Here is a 19,915-nt window from a genome sequence, read left to right as displayed (position 1 = left end):
AAACGGATGTAAATGAATATAAACATTGCATAAGAGCTTCAGCCAGAGAATTCTGAAAGACCTTGAGAGAAATATGAGCTGCTAGAAGGCACACCTGAATGGACATCAAGTTAGCATAGAGCCAATTATTTTGGGTAAAAAAAAGGCAGGAACCTGTTGCAAAACTCCACAGAAGACATTGTATTTCATATGAATGGTGGTTCCTGCAGCTCTGAAATACTCATGATGTTTGGTTTGTTTTTTTTTGTTTTGTTTTTTTTTGTGAATGATGCCATCTACACACTCAGAATAAAGAATTATTGGTTTTGTCACTGGGAGTGGGACCACTGGCAAAGACTGGAAGCTCTTATAAACACATGTATGAGTTCCATCATGGCACTATAAGCAAACAGCAGGTCTATAAGCTTAGGCTAGTGAGATAAATAATAGATCAAGCAATTTAACAAGATATCATGGCATTTGGGGATTTATTCAGTACAAACTGATTGATATTTTCAGGAATTCTCTAGACACTAATTCTATCTCTGTGTTTTTTGTATCAATTTTTTTTTTGCTATTAAATCTACCCTAATAAAGACCTACTTCTTCCCAAACAAATATCCTGAGTGGAAGTTTGAAGCAAAGAGGGGAAAGAAAAAGGAGCTTACTAAATGTAGGTTCATTAAGACATTAATGGTTTGAAAATTCATCTCAAGTTCTATCTATTGAACAAGAACCATTTTCATCACCATGCTTATACCTCATCTGAAGCATTTTTCTCCATTACATCTCATAATCATGATGGTTCAGTAAATGATCCATATTTTATCACTATTTGCCAAGAAAAATCTTTCCAGAAACTACTTGTACTATTTTGTCAAAGATGAATAACAGCTAGGTGGCACTAGAGACAGTGGAGGTAAGAGGAGCTATTAATTCAGCCACACCTTATAAGTGAATATTAGTTATTTTGTGTAAAAAAAAACACAACACAAAACAATAAGAAGATGGAACTATAAAATGTCTTATTCCAATATTTAGAAATAAGGCTAAAGTTTGAGCCCTTACTTGACCTGAGATGGCATAACTGTGTCTCACAGATACAGTCTGAGCTATAAAGTGCCAGGACAGAACTAAACCGATTGTTTATGTTGTCTGGCCTGGGAGTAAACTATTGAAAACTGCTTACAAAGTATTGAGAATCAGAGATATTGGGAAACTCCAATGATATATTTTGTTAATCCCTCAAAAAATACTATCGCTCAGGATGGTATGCTAAGGTTGCGGGTTTGATCCCCAGTCTGGCACCTACAAGAATCAACCAATGAATGCATAGATAGGTGGAACAACAAATCTATGTTTCTCTATATATATCCATCCTTCTCTCTAAAATAAACAAAAAATACTTCTAATGGCAAACTCTTTGAGAAAAAATACATTCTATGGATTTTCAAAATATCATTTTAAATTTATAATAGATAGTGAACCATACAGGATTTCTATAAAGCAGCATGATTGACTAACCACATGTTTAAAGATGGCAGAAACTCTCTTCCACATGAGGCCTACACGATATACCTAAAATAAATAAATAAATAAATAAATTAATTAATTAATTAACAAGGCAGGACACACCAACAGGACACATAATTGAAGGCTATCCATCTAAGAGAATAATTCTGAGGCCTGTTTTGTCTTTTAGTCCACTGCTCCATGCTGGGGTATGAGTAGCAGGTTGCAATAATCCTGATTCTCCTATCTGCTGAGCTAATTAGAATGGAGAAATGTCCACCTCAAGCACAAACAAACAGAACATTCAGGATGTTCCTCTATAGGCAGTAAATAAATATGTCAACCTATTTTATAGTGCCATAAATCTAAAACCCTTGCATATTTTATATGTTTGACCTTTCTCTTGCTAGATAAAATAATCCAGTGGTTCTCAACCAGAGGAGATTTTTATTCCCACCCTCACTCCCAGGGACATTTGACAACATCTGGAGACATTTTTGGTTGTCATGACTGGAAGCAGAGGGACAACTGACATCTAGTGGGTAGAAGCCAGGGATGCTGTTAAGCATTTCACAAAACGCAAGAGGATCTCCACAACAAAGAATTATTCAGCCCCAAATGTCACTAATGCCAAGGTTAAGTCTCTTGACCTGAGCCTATTCTCTCTCTGTGATGTAAGAGAGATATACCACTCTGATCTTCTCAGGGCCAGGGAATCAAAAGAATGTGAAACAATAACATGTTGAGGCACTTCACAAAGATGCTTGAGTGAACATCACCCTTCCAACGGCGTGGCATTTCACAAATATAAAACGGTGGTCACTGGTCTCTCAGAGAATAAAATATAGCCTTAGGAGATGATAACTTGATCGTTCTAGAGGTCATCTCTTTAAAAAGAAACAAATAGATGTGTTGCAATAACCAGTATATTTAGCAAATTCATAAACATAACAGAACAGTAAAAAATAATACCTTCCATCTATTATCTACTTCACATTTAAGCATTTTCTAAAGACAAAAGTAGGAAGAGTTGGGTTTGCTTTCGGTTGATAACTATGTTATTTTAGGACTTCTGGCAACACTAGGGTCCTTGGAACCACAATCAAACAGCTTAATTTATCTTACGCTTAAAAATTTCGGTTAAGAGTAGGTATTAAGCATTTTGCAATTGTTTTGGGAATTTTAAAGGTTATTGAGTTCTGAATAACAGAGTCCCTTATGTTTTCCCACCAAACTTTTCCCAGCAGTGAATATATCTGGATCTTATTCTGGTTTTTTATTCTTTTTTTAGCTTCCTGAAATGACTCATGTTCAAACACGGCGACCCTGGTTGATGTTTCTCCTGCAGAATTTTGGATTGACCCTAGGTTGGCTTTCTCTGTTACTCTTGGCTATATATGAACAAAATATTAAAATATAAGTTAAAAGCCTCAAAATCCTTCAAAAATGAATTTGTATGGTTTCATTTTTGTTCCTTTTGTTGTACTCTATAGTGATTTGTAAATTAAGTATTTTTACCTTAGCGAAGTGTGTCTTTTAGTTCATTAACTTATTAATTTTATAATGCAATTTTGTGTTTGTAGTATAAACATGTCAGGTTGTCCTTAATAAAAATTTTGTTTTTAGTCTACAACATCATGGAAATCATACCTCTTTTAGTTATTAGTAAATTCTAAATTAATTTTGGTAAACTTTCAAAAATACCATTTTCCTAATAAAAAATGTTTGTTGGTAATACGTGAAGTGAACAGATGCCTGTTGGGATAAAATTTGCTATAACTTCCTTGATGTCAAAAATATTTTTTTTTCTGTGCGATTATAACCATAAGCAAACTAAATTCCAAACAAATGTAATAAAATTTAGTTTGAATTTGATGGTTTGTATTACCTTCTGTTACTGGATGTCGGATTCAGAATCAACTCTCATAAAACCAATATAGTATCGTTCACCTGGAAGCTTGTCTCACCGGTTCATAAATGCTTATAAGCAGGCAGACTTGGGAAGCCTGAAGGGTAATATGTCAGCATTCTTCTATGTAATCACCAAGTGAAATCTGCTCCAGGCAAGATAAAGCTCAAAATTTTTAAAAATAACAAAGCTTAAGTCAGGCAGTAGGTTAATGTGTCAGCTCACACGGATTTAACAGGGCATGCTTATAGGGATAATATTACTGACAAGTGAGACGTAGTTTATATTCTTTCTGAGGAAAAGACCCCTAAGCCTTATTTCAGTAGGCTAGTTCATGACAGATACAAACAACATAACTAATAACCTAGAAAAATTATTAAAATAGAAAATAGCCCTGGCTTTAGTCATTTTTCTTGGGAAATAGATGCCTAATATTTTTCTTATTTTTTTAGTAATATATATGGACAAGGGAAAAAGCCCGTTTTACTGCCCAAATGACTCATGGCACTCAATCAAACACACCTCCGCTACCTCTTACTCACCAGGAGGTAGATACCTTTGCCAGGTTCCACCCAGGCATAGTCTTTTTCAACCACTTTTATTTGTTTTCAAAATGAGGTGGGTTTCTTCTTCCGTTGTTTGTAGAGATTGATTTAAGGGGGCATCATGATAAATGTAATGGTCCTCAGGTGTTGACATACATTAGGATTAACTGGTGGATTTATTAAAATACAGACTTTTGGCATCCCTCCTGAGAGATTCTGATTCTGTAAGTCCTGGGGCCGGGAAGTGGGGGGGTGAGGGGGAGGTTTGAGACTGATTTTGAACAACTTTCCGGCAATACTAATGCTGATGCTGCGGGTCAGGGCACCCCTCTGAGCTCCACAGGTGTGGTAGAGGTCAGGCACACCTGGCTTCACAAAAGAGCATGTGTACAACTCTGTTGCCAAGGGGCTATGTGATTTTATTTATTTTTTTAAATACATTTTATTGAATTTTTACAGAGAGAAAGGGAGAGGGATAGAGAGTTAGAAACATCGATGAGAGAGAAACATCAATCAGCTGCCTCCTGCACACCCCCTACTGGGAATGTGCCCGCAACCAAGGTACATGCCCTTGACCGGAATCGAACCTGGGACCCTTGAGTCTGCAGGCCGACGCTCTATCCACTGAGCCAAACCGGTTAGGGCATGGGGCTATGTGACTTTAAGTTGATTAACACGCTACTTATCAACTTCATGCTAGATCTGAGTTCCCAGTTTAAAATATTCTCTTGACCCCCTTGCCTTCGAGAGCCGCATCTATCGCAGGAGTTACTGGATAAGGAGTAGTACTCATATTTGCCTTGAAAGGTAAGCAGACCTGACACGGGGAGTTGTGTCCTTCTTTTGTTAGGGAATAACGTGTAGCCAAACAGAAACCCTTTGTACATGGCAGCAGTGTGGAGGTTGCATAAAGTAGCACCTGGCACTATGTGTGTTCGGATTTCTATGAACAAGTCGTGATTTTAACAATGAGCCTTAATTTAAGCCAATTTAATTAGAAAAGCTCTAATGATGACTTCGTTCCAAGTTGCAGTTTAGAGTAGTTTGGGGGTTAGCTAAATTAAAATTTGTGATGTGAGCGACTCACTTCATAACCTTCAAGTTAGAGTGAGTTTAATTTGTCTCCTAGGGTGAGGTTGTGGGCTGGTTCCAGAGGGGCTTGAAGGCAGCTGGCTGTGGGAAGGATTTGGAGGGACAGTCTCAGTGAGTATTCTGCAAACCAGTGTGCCCTGACTGTAAGCAGAGACCTGACCATCAGAGGTCATGCAGAGGTCATCCTAAAAATAGTTTGCTATAGTGGCTCCCGAAGGCACCTCTTTGTGCTCCTAACCCTCCCCCGTGCTACATTAAAACTGGCTCTTTGCTAATCCACATCAGGTGGATTAATTTGCTTAGCCAGGCCAGCAACCCAATAGCCTGAGCTGGACCTCCAGACACCAACAATCTTAGAATTGCTAGAAATCTTCTTTTCCTCAAAATCGAGTGGTAATAATAAAAATATTATGACAATTTGCCTTCTAAACATGGACAGAGTCTAAATTTGGGATGGGTGAACATCGTCATTCCATGAAGTTGTCTAAATTGTGTGTTATTTACTGAGCTTTGGGGTAAATGGTGTTTTCCTTGAAACCAGATTTCTCAATAATGATAGAGTATTTCTGTCCACCAGGACTAAATTTAGGATTCCGCTGTATTTCTACTTGGTGATTGATTTTTATTTAGTCACTGAACTGGAAATGGTCCTGGAGAAAAATCAAAGAGCAAATCATACAGAATCTTATTTGAACATCCATCACCCGCTGACAGAGCCGTCTTCAGGGGAAGGGATTGCACCATGTCGCTGTGGTGCTGAGCGCAGGGCCTGGGAAGATGGTTCCACTGCTGTGTGCTGAGAGGACCCGAGTGTTATATAACGGTGCCCACAAATTATGGACGCTACCCCTCCGCCACGCCTCCCAGAACCCGACTTTGGAGGTGAGAGTGTGCCTCCCTTTGTTACACACACCTCTCGGGTGACTGCACGTTTACAACTTGCTTCTCCAAAGCTGGAGTGAAAACTTGGATCATGAGGCTGCTAAACACTGGGGTAGACTTGAGGCTCTTGCGAGATCATTAGGAATTCAGGCTCTGAACTGGAATGTTGGTTCAAATCCAACTGATGCCACCTCATAGCCTTGTAATTTCTTTGAACAATAACTTCTTCTCATGTGAAATGAAGCTAAAAATAGACCCTACCTCATAGGATTGTGGTGAGGTCAATGTGGGATAAGTGTTCATGAAGCACTTGGCACAATACCTGGAAAATCCTGATGCCTCAAGAAATATTAAATCATTATCGTCATCAGTCTCCCCCTCCTCCTTTTTAAAATCACAGTTTCACAGTTAACCTCTCAGGGTTGTACCTTCGGGTCAAGGAAATGGCTTGCCCTGGTGGAAAATGGATGTCAAGCCGTTTTCTGTAACTGTAATCCTCTCCAAGCCAGCTCCCACAGGTCTTCAAAGTTGTCCTTAAACTTTTTCCACCTTGACTTATTTCCAGAGGCAGAGAGATGGGTGGGAGTGGCTCTGGTTTACCCCACTCTGCCCATCTCCCCGGGAAGCCTTGGGTCACAATGCTTACACTCAGTGTGAGCCCTCTCTCTTACTTTGTCTCTTATAATAAGCAAAGACCTACGATGTTCCACTCCGATCACACTTATGAGGATGGAGAGGTTGAATACTAGAACCTGATGGAGAGGCACCTGTCTGAGGTCATGTCTATTGTTACAATATGATTTCATCTCAGAGCAAAGAGTAGTTCAATGGATTCTCCTTGTTGCCAATGCGCCCCCCGAGGGAATGAAACCAGCTCCGAAATGCATCCAGCCCCACCAGGCTAAACAGGACGCGTGCCCACTGGAGGCCTGGCCTGTTTAAACAGGCAGGTGACCTCCAGCTGGCAGCACACACAACCTGCTCTGGACAATCTGGACAATGAGGACACTGTGGAGACCAGTGCTCCATCTCACCTGGGGCTGCACATGCCTGCACTGGCAAGCCCCTCCCCTACACGTTGTCATGCTTTACTTCCACGGGCACCTCTCAAAACCCAATTGAAATGTAGGAAGTTTGAGGAGCTAAAGACATTTTCCAAAATAAAAAATGATCTTACCTCACATGCCACTGCTTCTTTGAAGGACATCTGGAATGTGTTTGCACATCCTCCCATTGTACCACCTCCCCTGCCCCCTTCCCACAATGTTCCTGTCTCAAAGACAGAGAGAATCTCTGACATACAGACTCCCACCCCCAGCACCACCACCACACACACACTCTTTACTTAGCTTTGCAAAGCCTCTTGCTTCTTGGAAGCTTTCTTTCATTGTGTAATAGCTCCCTCCACAAAGGCTCTTCATCTTCCTTTTTGTCCAGAGGGATGCTTTGTCCCACTAGAACCCACCAAGACTGCCATCTCTTCCTCTCTGTACCCTTGGCTTCCCTCATAACTGTGGAAAGTACCTAGGATTTCTGGCTTATGGATTAGGTGTGTCTCATGATCTCAGCATTTCCCTTAAATATCAAGCTATGCAGAGTGCCCATAGACTTAGCCCACAACATCACATAGTGCCAGCTTCATTCAAAGTGCTTTATGAGAGTCATTTAATTCTGTTAAGAACCCTAGAATATAGGTCTTCATCAACATTTTATAAATGAAGATACTGAGGCGCAGAGAGGTCACTTAACTTGCCCAAGGCTGGCTCCAGAATCTGTGGTCTTAATCATCATATCATACAGGGAGGAAACTGGTTTGGGGAGTCTAAATGGCTGCCCAAGCTCTCTTATCTAGGTAAAGGATTTGACATAGGGCTTAACTCAGATCTCTATGACTTCCAGTCCAATAATCATAGCAATCTTTGCAATCCTCCCTGGTCCTGACCAATCAAAGCGTCTCACCTATAATGTCGTTTGAGGGTGTTTTTATTATATACTTGACATATAATATTATGTCAGTTTCAGATGTACAACATAATGATCTGATATTTGTATATATTGTGAAATGATCACCACAATAAGTCTAGTTAATATCCATCACTTCACATAGTTACGTTTTTTTCTTGTAATAAGAACTTTTAAAATATACTCTCAGCAACTTTCAAATATATGAAGCAGTATTATTAATAATAGTCACCGTGCTGTGCATTACATCTCCTGGCTTACTTATTTTATAACTAGAAGTTTGTACCTTTTGACCACTTTCACCCATTTCTTTCCACCCTAACCCCACCCCTCCTCTGGCAACTACCTCTCTGTTCTCTGTATCCATGAATTCAGTTTTGTTGTTGTTTTGGGACCACATGTAAGATCATACAGTTTTTGTTTTTTTCTCTCTGACTTATTTAGCTTAGCATAATGTCCTCAAGATAGATCCATTTTGTTGCAACTGGCAAGATTTTCTTGTTTAAGGCTGAATGATATTACATTGTACGTATATTATATTATAATATTACTATATATTTAACAGTTGATTCTTGAACAACACAAGGTTTAGGGGCACTGATCCCCATGCAGTTGAACATTTGCATGTAACTTTTGAATCCTCCAAAACTTAACTACAGTTGTCCTTCAGTATCCACACTGTTTTGTTCTAGGACTCTCTACAGATACCAAAATCTGTGGATGCTCTAGTACCTTACATAAAATGGTGTAGAATAATGCATACATTTGGCCCTCCCCATCCATGGATCCCCACCTTGTATCAAAAAATACATTTTTAAATCTGTGGTTGGTTGAATCTGTGGATAAAAACAACAGAGAAACAGAAGACTGATTATATTAATTGAAAAAGTCCACATACAAGTGTATCCACATAGTTCAAATTCATGCTGTTCAAGGGTCAACTGTATACCACCTTTTCTTTATCCATCCATCACTGGACCTTAAGTTGCTTCCATGTCTTGGCTATTGTAAATAATGCTGCAATGAATATAGGAGTGCAGATACCTTTTCAAGCTGGCATTTCATTTGCTTTGAATAAATACCCAGAAGTGGAATTGCTAGATCATGTGGTAGTTCTATTAAAAAAACAAAAACACTTTTATTGATTTTGGAGAGAAGGGAGAGGAAGAGAGGTATAGAAGCATCAATGATGAGAGAGAATCATTGATTGGCTGCCTCCTGCACGCCCCCACACTGGGGATCGAAGCCCACAACTCGGGCATGTGCCCTGACTGGGAATCGAACCATGACCCCCTGTTTCATAGGCCGACACTCAACCACTGAGCCACTGCAGCCGGGCTATTTTTAATTTTTTGAGAAACCTTCATACTATTTTCAATAGTGGCTGCACCAATTACATTTCCATCAACAATGCACAAGGGTTCCCTTTTCTCCACACCCTTGCCAATCCTTGTTATTTATTGTCTTTTGATAATAACAATTCTAACAGATGTGAGAGAATAATTCACTGTGATTTTGATTTTCATTTCCCTGTTGATTAGTGATGTTAAGCACTTTGTCATGGTACCTGTGGGCCATTTAAATGTCTTCTTTGGAAAAAATTGTATATATTTTCTCTGCCCATTATTTGGGTAATATTTTTTGTGTGTTTTTGTTTTGTTTTTGCTATTGAATTGTATGTGATCTCCATATATTTTGGATATTAACCCCTTATCTGATCTGCAAATATTTTCTTCAATTCTGTAAGCTGCCTTTTTATTCTGTTAATGGTTTCTTTTTCTGTTCAGACGTTTTTTAGTTTGAGGGAGTCACACTTGTTTATTTTTGCTTTTATTATCTTTGCTTTTGGTGTCAACTCTAAAAAATCATCACCAAGATAGATGTCTAGGGGTTTTATGATTTCAGGTCCTATGTTCAAGTCTTTAACCCATTTTGAGTTGATTATTTTGTGTATGCTATAAGATAGTAGTCTAATTTCATTATTTTGCATGTGGCTGTCCAGTTTACCTAACACTATTTATTAATGAGACCATTCTTTCCCCATTATATATTTTTGGCTCTTTTGTCACAAATTAATTGACCACATATGCATGGGTTTATTTCTGGGCTCTCTTTCTGTGTCATTGATCTATGTGTTTATTTTTTTGCCAATATCATACTGTTTTAGTTACTATAGCTTTGTAATATAGTTTGATATCAGGTAGCATGATGCTTTCAGCCTTGTTCTTCTTTCTCAATGTTGGTTTGGCTATTTGGGGTCTACTGTGGTTCCAGAAAAAATTTTAGGATTGTTTGTTCTATTTCTGTGGAAAAATGCCATTGGAATTTGGATAGAAATTACATGAGGCAAAGTGAGTACAGAATCCTTCTACATCACTGTCTTGAATCAGAACCTGTTTATTCATCTTGAGCTTTTGACCAATACAGTGAGCAGTTGCAAAATGTTAGATGTGCAAGGTCACCTCATGTGATTATTATAGATAAACTGTCTCATGTACTACAGTTTTTAATGCATTGCTTTTTAAAAATTACAAAGGGAAATACCTGGCTATCAGGCCAAACTGAAAAGATGGAAGCTATGGTGTCTACTAAGTCACCAAGCTCAGCTGCCACAATAATATGTATCTCAGAGGGAATTGAGGGGTAGGGGGCAGAAAGAGATTATCCAAAGAACTTATATGCATAAGCCAAGGACACAGACAATAGTGCGATGAAGGCCTAGGGGAGGGTGGGCACGGGGAGGAGGGAGTCAATGGGGGGTGGGGAGAAAAGACATCTGTAATACTTTCAACAATAAATATTTACAAAAAGAAAGAAATTGAAGCTGAGAAAAATAATAGATGGGAGTAGATGTCAGAAATTGCCTATTTTTTTTTTTCTTTTGCTTAAGAGAGATAGTATTCTGCAATGAACCCAGTTAATGAGTTCAATACTAGGACTTACATATAGAGAGTTTATGGAAGGCAGTTTTAATTTTTTTAAAAAGTGAGGGCAGAGGCATATCCAGAAATTATGCTTTAACAATAATAGGGGGGGAAGAAAAAATGGCGACGGAATAGAGTCGGGTTTGGAGTCTGTTCCTGGGGCGGAGAGTCGGAGCAGCAGAGGCTCGCAGAGGGAGTGTATGTGGGCAAGCCAAGGGACAGCTAAACTCCAGGAGAAGGCGGGGGAGTGCTGGGCAGTGTTCCTCTGACCGCGCAGCACCCACAGGGGCTGGGTCCCCTCCTGGAGCTGCGGGCTCGCCGGGCGCCTCGCCATCTTGCAAGGAAAGGAGGATTTTAGTGGAAACCTGACTTTCAACTGCAAACACTGAACTGCTGGGAGCACCAGACCACCGGTCCCCTATCAGCGCAAACATTTGGATTCAAAGAAACTCTTCACTGCACCACCGAAAGGTCAGATTTTGTCTGAAATAAGCTGCGGTTTCTAATCCCCGCGGTGGGTGAGGGAAGCGCTGGGTGAGGGAAGCGCGGCAGCCCCAGGACCGGCAGGAGCCGGGAGGTCTGTGCCTAGAAAAATCGGCGGCAGTTGGAACTGCCGTGATCCTTGAATGAGGAGGGGGGTCTTCTGAGCTGCTAACAGAAGTGACCTCTTGAAAGCAACTCATTTTAATCTGACGAGGAGGGTCAGACTAAGAATTTTCAAAGGAGTGCAGGCTCCTTAGTCTGGGGCACAGACCCACGGTCCGCACACCTGGGCTCTTTCCGACTCTGATTGCTAAGCCCAATACAGAGGTAAACCCAGGTGGAAACCCTGAAAGACTGCAGAGGGAAGGTGTTTTTTCGGAACCTGGGGCCAGAGCTGCGTGTGACCATCAGAGAGGCAGCTCTGAGGCGCAAACCTCCACAAGCTCTGAGGCGAATACCTCCACAAACCTGTAGTGAGTGCCATAGAGGGGAAAAAAAAAAAAAAAAAGAGCTAGAGAGGCCCGGAAGTCAATTCAGAAACACTGCCACCCAGGGGCTGAAACGCTAATTGTCTCTGGTGTAATCAAAAATAATTACGAGAAATTAAGACAGGGCTGGCTTAAAAAGCAGGACTGGCTTCCAACACTGAGGAGCCCTGGAATGAAGCTGAACTGAAATACCGCCCAGACTGGGAAAAAGGCGTACCAAACAGAATAATAGAGGAAGTGAATGACAGCCGCTACTGCACATTTTAGTCTTCCTATTTTTTAATTTTCAATTCTTTTTTCAATTTTTTAAATTTTTTATTCTCATATTTTTTTATTTTCATTTTTTGCATCTTTTACTTAAGAAACTAATATTTTTTCTTTTTCCTCACTTGATTTTCACCTTTTTAATTATTACATTTTTATTTTCAATCAGCACTATTATTACTATTATTTTACTTTTTTTTTTTTTAATGTCATTTGATTTTCTCTTTCTTTTATTTTTGGATTAGTGTCCTACATTCGATTTGCATCTTTCCCTTACAATCGCTTTACCCTATCTCAAAGCTAACATTATGCCATCACTCTCCTCCTAACCTTTCCCCTTTTGGTCCCCAGTTTATCTTAACCCTTTCTGGCTTTAGATTTTCCCTACTTTTTCAGTTTACTCCCTGCTAAAACTTCACCCTACTTATATATCTAATTCCCAACCCCCTGCTCCAAATCCATACAAACCTCTCTCTACGCTACCTTTAAAAAATTATTTTTCTCTCGGGCCTTTTGTTGTTGTTTGCTTGAATGTTGATTAGATTGAATTTTTATGCTTTTTTATGAGATTGTTTTGATTATTCTTTTTGTTGGTTTGGTTGGTTCTTTTGTTTGCTTTGTTTTTGTTTGTTTTTTACTTTAGTTTTCCCTTGCCTCACTTGATATTAGCTGCTGTTGCAGTTAGTATTAATCTCCAGGCTCGTGTTGCTGGAATTTGCTGGGAATAGTGGTTGTTCTAGTGGAGTTTACTCCCCATATATATAGTTTGTTCCCCTTTTCTCTCTTAGTATCATTCTTGTCTCTCTTACTTTTTTTTCTTTTCTTTTTCTTTTCTGTTATTTCTTTTCTTTCTTTCTGCTCTTTTCCCAAGTTCAGATTCACACTCTTTGTTGTTGTTTTTTTTTCTTCGTTGTTATTCTTTCTTTTTACTCTCCCTCTTCCACTCCTATTCCCTAATTTGTGTTTCTCTGGTGGTTACCTTTATTGGAGGTTATTAATATCGTGAATACAATTCTGTTCAGTGCCTTGTCTGTTGTGCCTGGTTGTGTTGTATTTTATACCTTTAAATCAACGCCAGAGAGAGAAATCTATATAACCAGACATCCGGAGAAGAGAGACCATGGGGAGACAAAGAAACAGCCCCCACAGGAAAGAGAAGCAGGCATCACCAGAAAAGGAAGTAAACGATTTAGAGGCAAACAACCTATCAGAGAAAGAATTCAGAGAAATGGTCATAAAGTGGCTGAAAAGGATGGAAGACAAATTCGACAATATGAGTAAGAACCAAGAAGAAATGAAGAAGAACCAAGAAGAAATGAAAAATGACATCGCTGCTGTAAAGAACTCAATAGAAAGCATCAAGAGTAGACTAGATGAAGCAGAGGACCGCATAAGTGAGCTAGAAGACAAGATGGAAAAAAATACCCAATTACAACAGCTTCTAGAAACAAAACTTAGAAAGATTGAGGAGAGCGTAAGGGAACTTCGGGACAATACAAAACAAAACAACATCAGGATAATAGGGGTGCCAGAAGGAAAGGAAACTGAGCAAGGAATAGAAAACCTGTTTGAAGAAATAATAACAGAAAACTTCCCTGATATAGGGAAGAAAAAACCCACACAAATCCAAGAAGCTCACAGAGTTCCAAGCAAAATGAACCCCAAAAGACCGACGCCAAGGCACATTATAGTTAACTTGGCAAACACCAACGACAAAGTAAGAATCTTACAAGCGGCCAGAGAGAGACAGACAGTTACATACAAAGGAACCCCCATCAGACTAGCAACTGATTTCTCAACAGAAACTCATCAGGCCAGAAGGGAATGGAATGAAATATACCAAGTCATGCAAAGGAAGGGTCTAAATCCAAGAATACTGTACCCAGCAAGGCTATCAATTAAAATTGAAGGTGAAATCAGGAGCTTCAGAGACAAAAAAGGACTAAGGGAGTTTATCACCACCAAACCAGCAATGAAAGAAATGCTAAAGGGTCTGCTGTAAAAAAAAAAGAAAGAAATAGGAAGCAAAGAAGGTACACAGGGGTATAGAATAAAAATGGCGTCAAATAAGTACCTATCAATAATAACTTTAAATGTAAATGGACTGAATGCCCCAATCAAAAGACACAGGGTAACAGACTGGATAAGAAAACAAAACCCAGATATCTGCTGTCTACAGGAAACCCACCTCAAAAAAAAGGATGCATACAGAATGAGAGTAAAGGGATGGAAAAAGGTTTTCCAGGCAAATGGAAATGAAAAAAAAGCTGGGGTTGCAATACTTATATCTGACAAATTAGATCTCAAAGTGAAGGACATAACAAGAGATAATGAAGGCCACTTCATAATACTAAAGGGAGAAATCCAACAAGAAGAAATAACTCTGGTAAACATATATGCACCCAATACAGGAGCAACAAGATACATTAAAAAACTCCTGGAAGATATCAAAGGAGAGATTGACAGTAATACAATCATAGTAGGAGACTTCAATACCCCACTATCACCATTGGACAAATCCTCTAAACAAAAAATCAGCAAAGAAACATCAATCCTAAATGACTCACTAGAACAGATGGAATTAATCGACATCTTCAGAACATTTCACCCCAAAGCCACAGAATATACATTCTTCTCAAGTGCACATGGGTCATTTTCAAAGATAGACCATATGTTAGGACATAGGCAAAGTCTCTCCAAATTCAAGAAGATAGAAATCATATCAAGTATCTTCTCAGATCACAGTGGCATAAAACTGGAAATCAACTACAATAAAAACAACCCAAAGAAATCAAACACTTGGAGTCTAAACAGCATGTTATTAAACCATGACTGGGTTACCAAAGACATCAAGGAAGAAATAAAAAACATCATGGCAACAAACGACAATGAAAACACAACAATCCAAAATCTATGGGACACAATGAAAGCAGTCCTGAGAGGGAAGTTCATAGCTCTACAAGCCTACTTCAAAAAACAAGAAACAATGGTAATAAATTACCTAACCCAACAACTCAAAGAGTTAGAGAGAGAGCAACAAGATAAGCCCAGTGTAAGCAGAAGGAAAGAAATAATAAAGATCAGAGCGGAGATGAACGACATAGAGACCAAAGAAACAATACAAAAGATCAACAAAACCAAGAGCTGGTTCTTTGAAAGGATAAACAAGATTGATGGACCTCTAACCAGGCTCACCAAGAAGCAAAGAGAGAGGACCCAAATAAACAAAATCAGAAATGAAAGAGGTGAAATAACAACAGACCCCGACGAAATACAAAGGATTGTTACAAAATACTACGAACAACTCTATTCCAACAAACTGGACAACCTAGAGGAAATCGACATATTCCTAGAAAAATACAACCTTCCAAAACTCAATCTGGAAGATTCTAAACAGCTCAACATGCCAGTAACTATGGAAGAAATTGAAGCAGTCATCAAAAAGCTTCCAGCAAACAAAAGCCCGGGGCCAGATGGCTTCACAGGAGAGTTTTATCAAACTTTCAAGGAAGAACTAAAACCTATCCTCCTCAGACTATTCCAAAAAATTCAAGAGGAAGGAACACTTCCAGGCTCCTTCTATGAAGCCAGCATCACCCTAATACCAAAACCAGATAAAGACAATTCAATGAAAGAGAATTACAGGCCAATATCCCTCATGAACATTGATGCCAAAATCCTCAACAAAATTCTAGCAAATCGGCTCCAGCAGTACATCAGAAAGATCATACACCATGACCAAGTAGGATTTATTCCAGGAATGCAAGGATGGTACAATATCCGCAAATCAATAAACGTGATACATCACATAAACAAATTGAGAGATAAAAATCACATAGTCATATCAATAGATGCAGAAAAAGCATTTGACAAAATCCAACACCCTTTCTTGATAAAAACTCTCAACAAGGTGGGAATAGAAGGCTCATACCTCAACATAATAAAAGCTATTTATGATAAACCCACAGCAAACATCATACTCAATGGGCAAAAACTAAAACCATTTCACCTAAGAACAGGAACAAGACAGGGATGCCCACTCTCACCACTCCTGTTTGACATAGTACTGGAAATATTAGCTATCGCAATTAGGCAAGAAGAAGAAATAAGAGGCATCCAAATTGGAAAAGAAGAAGTGAAGCTGTCCTTATTTGCAGATGACATGATATTGTACATAAAAAACCCAAAAGATTCCATCAAAAAACTAATAGACTTAATAAATGAATTCGGCAATGTAGCGGGATACAAAATTAACGCCAAGAAATCTATGGCTTTTCTATACACCAATAATGAACTTACAGAAAGAGAGACTAAAAAAGCAATCCCATTTACCATCGCACCAAAAAAATTAAGATACCTAGGAATAAACTTAACTAAGGAGGTAAAAGACCTATACGCAGAAAACTACAGGACACTGAAAAAAGAGATAGAGGAAGACGTAAACAGATGGAAGAACATACCATGTTCCTGGATTGGTAGAATAAACATCATTAAAATGTCCATACTACCCAAAGCAATCTACAGATTCAGTGCACTCCCCATCAAAATACCAACAGCATATTTCACAGACCTAGAAAGAACTCTCCAAAAATTCATCTGGAATAAAAAAAGACCCCGACTAGCCTCAGCAATCCTCAGAAAGAAGAATAAAGTAGGTGGGATCTCAATACCAGATTTCAAGCTGTATTACAAAGCCACTGTTCTCAAAACAGCCTGGTACTGGCACAAGAACAGACATATTGATCAATGGAACAGAATAGAGAACCCAGATATCGACCCAAACCACTATGCTCAATTAATATTTGACAAAGGAGGCATAAACATACAATGGAGTCAAGACAGTCTCTTCAATAAATGGTGTTGGGAAAACTGGACAGATACATGCAAAAAAATGAAACTAGATCACCAACTTACACCATACACAAAAATAAACTCAAAATGGATACAGGACTTAAACATAAGACGGGAAACCATAAAAATACTAGAGGAATCCACAGGCAACAAAATCTCAGACATATGCCACAAGAACTTCTTCACTGACACTGCCCCTAGGGCAATGGAAGCTAAAGAGAAAATTAACAAATGGGACTACATCAAAATAAAAAGCTTTTTTACAGCAAAAGAAACCATCAACAAAACAACAAGAAAGCCCACTGCATGGGAAAACATATTTGCAAATGCTATCACTGATAAAGGTTTAATCTCCAACATCTACAGGCAGCTTATGCAACTCAATAAGAGGAAGATAAATGATCCAATAAAAAAATGGGCAACAGACCTAAACAGAATATTTTCAAAAGAAGACAGAAGGAAGGCCAAGAGACACATGAAAACATGTTCAAAGTCACTTATTATCCGAGAGATGCAAATCAAAACAACAATGAGGTACCATCTCACACCTGTCAGAATGGCTATCATCAACAAATCAACAAACGACAAGTGTTGGCGAGGATGCGGAGAAAAAGGAACCCTCGTGCACTGCTGGTGGGAATGCAGACTGGTGCAGCCACTGTGGAGAACAGTATGGAGTTTCCTCAAAAAACTGAAAATGGAACTCCCATTTGACCCAGTAATCCCACTCCTGGGAATATATCCGAAGAAACTAGAAACACCAATCAGAAAGGATATATGCACCACTATGTTCATAGCAGCACAATTTACAATAGCTAAGATTTGGAAACAGCCTAGGTGCCCATCAGCAGATGACTGGATCGGAAAACTGTGGTACATCTACACAATGGAATACTATGCTGCCATAAAAAAGAAGGAATTCTCATCATTTGCAGCAACCTGGATGGAATTGGAGAACATTATGCTAAGTGAAATAAGCCAGTCAATGAAAGAAAAATACCACATGATCTCACTCATTTAGGGATAATAAAGAACATTATAAAGTGGTGAACAAAAAGATAGATACAGAGACAGTAAAGCATCAAACAGACTTTCAAATTACAGGGGGAAAGTTTGGGAAAGGTGGGGGAGTTATGAAATCAAACGAAGGACTTGTATGCATGCATATAAGCATAAACAATGGACGCAAAACTCTGGGGGGGGCGGGCATGTGTGGGTGTGGGGTGAGGGGGTAATAGTAAGATATGTACACATATAATACCTCAATAAAAATATTAAAAAAAAAAAAAAAAAAAAAGAACTGTTGGCCCAGAAAAAAAAAAAAAAAAACAATAATAGTAAGATCTGTTATTTGTTGAACTTCATTATGCAAAATACTTGCTTATTACTTTAACTTTATTATTTCTCTTGTCATTTAAGTCCCATATTAAACCATTTTAGATATGAGTGACTTGAATTAGAAAGTTTCGGTAACTTCCCAAAGACCACACAGTTAGTACATGGGAGAGCCACTGTGGCTCCAGGGTCCTGGGACTTTCTCAGTATACACACTGCCTCAGTCAAGAGTTAAAGGAGCTGAAAGACATTACCCGAGAGGACATTCTGAAGCACTACGCAGGAATCACCTTTCTAACATGTTGATTTTTAACAGTGATAGAGCTGCCTTGGAATGAGGCAGTCCCTCTGTCAGGGAAGGCTGTTAATAAAGTTAAGTGGAGCTAGATGACCTCTAAGACCCCCAGCAACCTGGGCACTGAGGCTGCGCAAAGGCATTCTGCTGGGAGGAATGGAGAATGACAATGTATTTGTGTTGCAAAGAGCCAAACTTTGTACCACATACAACTCAGGAAAGAGAAGCACTTTCCCATCTATTTTTGGAGCTGTTTTGGGTTTGCCAACTATATCTGGGTGTTCTTTTCTCAAAAAGTCAGGTCACTATCATAGCACTCAGCGAAAGTTTTGAATTTAACTCTTTCCCTCTCCTACCTTTTAGAACTAGACTTTTTGTTCTTTCAGAATAAAATGCTATCTCATTTATTTTTGTATTCTTAGAACCTAGCATACTGCCTAGAAGGTGCTAAATAATAATTTGTTAAAATGGACTGTCAAAAAAAATCAGATCATGTCAGTCCCCTGTTCAAAATATTTTGTTTCTCCCTATTGCTTCCAGGAAATTACCCAAGTTACTTACCATGAAATAGCCTCTATGATTTGTCTATGTCTCCAGTTGCATTTCATCCCCTCCTTTGTTGTGTTTTATGTTCCAACCAAATCAGACTGCTTGTATATTTTCCTTCTCCTCTTGCTGTTTCTCCCTCCATATCTCTGTGAGGTGGTCTCTCTGTCTGGCATGCCAGGCATGACTTTCTCTAGAAGCTCTTCCTTTATCCTCCAAGGTCTCACCAAACCCAGTAGGTTTATGACACTTTACCTTTTATCCTCCCATGAGCCTCTATCATGGCCTAGGGCTCTGTGGTAATATCACCATTTGGATAGCCCCCTTTCCCACCAGACACTCATCTCCTCGAGGGCAGATACTACATTTTGTTCATGTTGATATTTTCATAATCTTTACCTGGTCCATAGAAGGCATTTGATGAATAACTGAATCAGACAAAGGGCTTTAACAATTGACACTGGTAGTTATTCAATGAATATGATTTTAAATTCTTTCAAGGTCTACTTGAAAAGTGTGCTCAGTTGCTTTGTGCTTACAAATAAGAAGCAGATCTAATTTGCCTAAGTAACTGAAAGATAGAAACCATCTCTGTTTGCTTCACACAAGCTGATTGTCTGGTGACCTCACAGATTCTTTCATTCATTCACTTGCTTTCCTTATTAATTATTGAATTTATTGGGGTTACATTGGTTAATAAAAAAATTCATTTTTTATTTGCTGAGATGTGTCAAGAAATATGGCATTACATTGTTTTAAAGAGCTGTTCATGATGAGAAATGTTAATCCCTGGTATAGTTCTGCAAATTTTTAGGCTGTTTTTTAGTACAAGTTTTTAGAGAAAGGAT

General features: G+C 38.9%; 1 protein-coding gene across 3 annotated transcripts in view; it reads left to right on the top strand.

The window, feature by feature from the left end:
- The window catches only part of SLC39A12 (solute carrier family 39 member 12), a 68,286-nt gene extending 65,362 nt beyond the window's left edge, over positions 1-2,924 (top strand). For all 3 annotated transcript variants that reach the window (XM_008148836.3, XM_008148835.3, XM_008148834.3), the window contains one exon: positions 2,783-2,924. In XM_008148836.3, the coding sequence (XP_008147058.2) occupies positions 2,783-2,911 (129 nt within the window). In that variant the 3' untranslated portion in view covers positions 2,912-2,924. The remainder of the gene's footprint in view (positions 1-2,782) is intronic.
- Positions 2,925-19,915: the final 16,991 nt, after the last annotated feature.

The sequence above is a fragment of the Eptesicus fuscus genome, chromosome 2 (assembly GCF_027574615.1).
Source record: "Eptesicus fuscus isolate TK198812 chromosome 2, DD_ASM_mEF_20220401, whole genome shotgun sequence".
Lineage (NCBI taxonomy): Eukaryota > Metazoa > Chordata > Mammalia > Chiroptera > Vespertilionidae > Eptesicus > Eptesicus fuscus.
The sequence above is the reverse complement of the archived record's forward strand: the minus strand, read 5'-3'. Positions and strand labels throughout refer to the sequence as shown.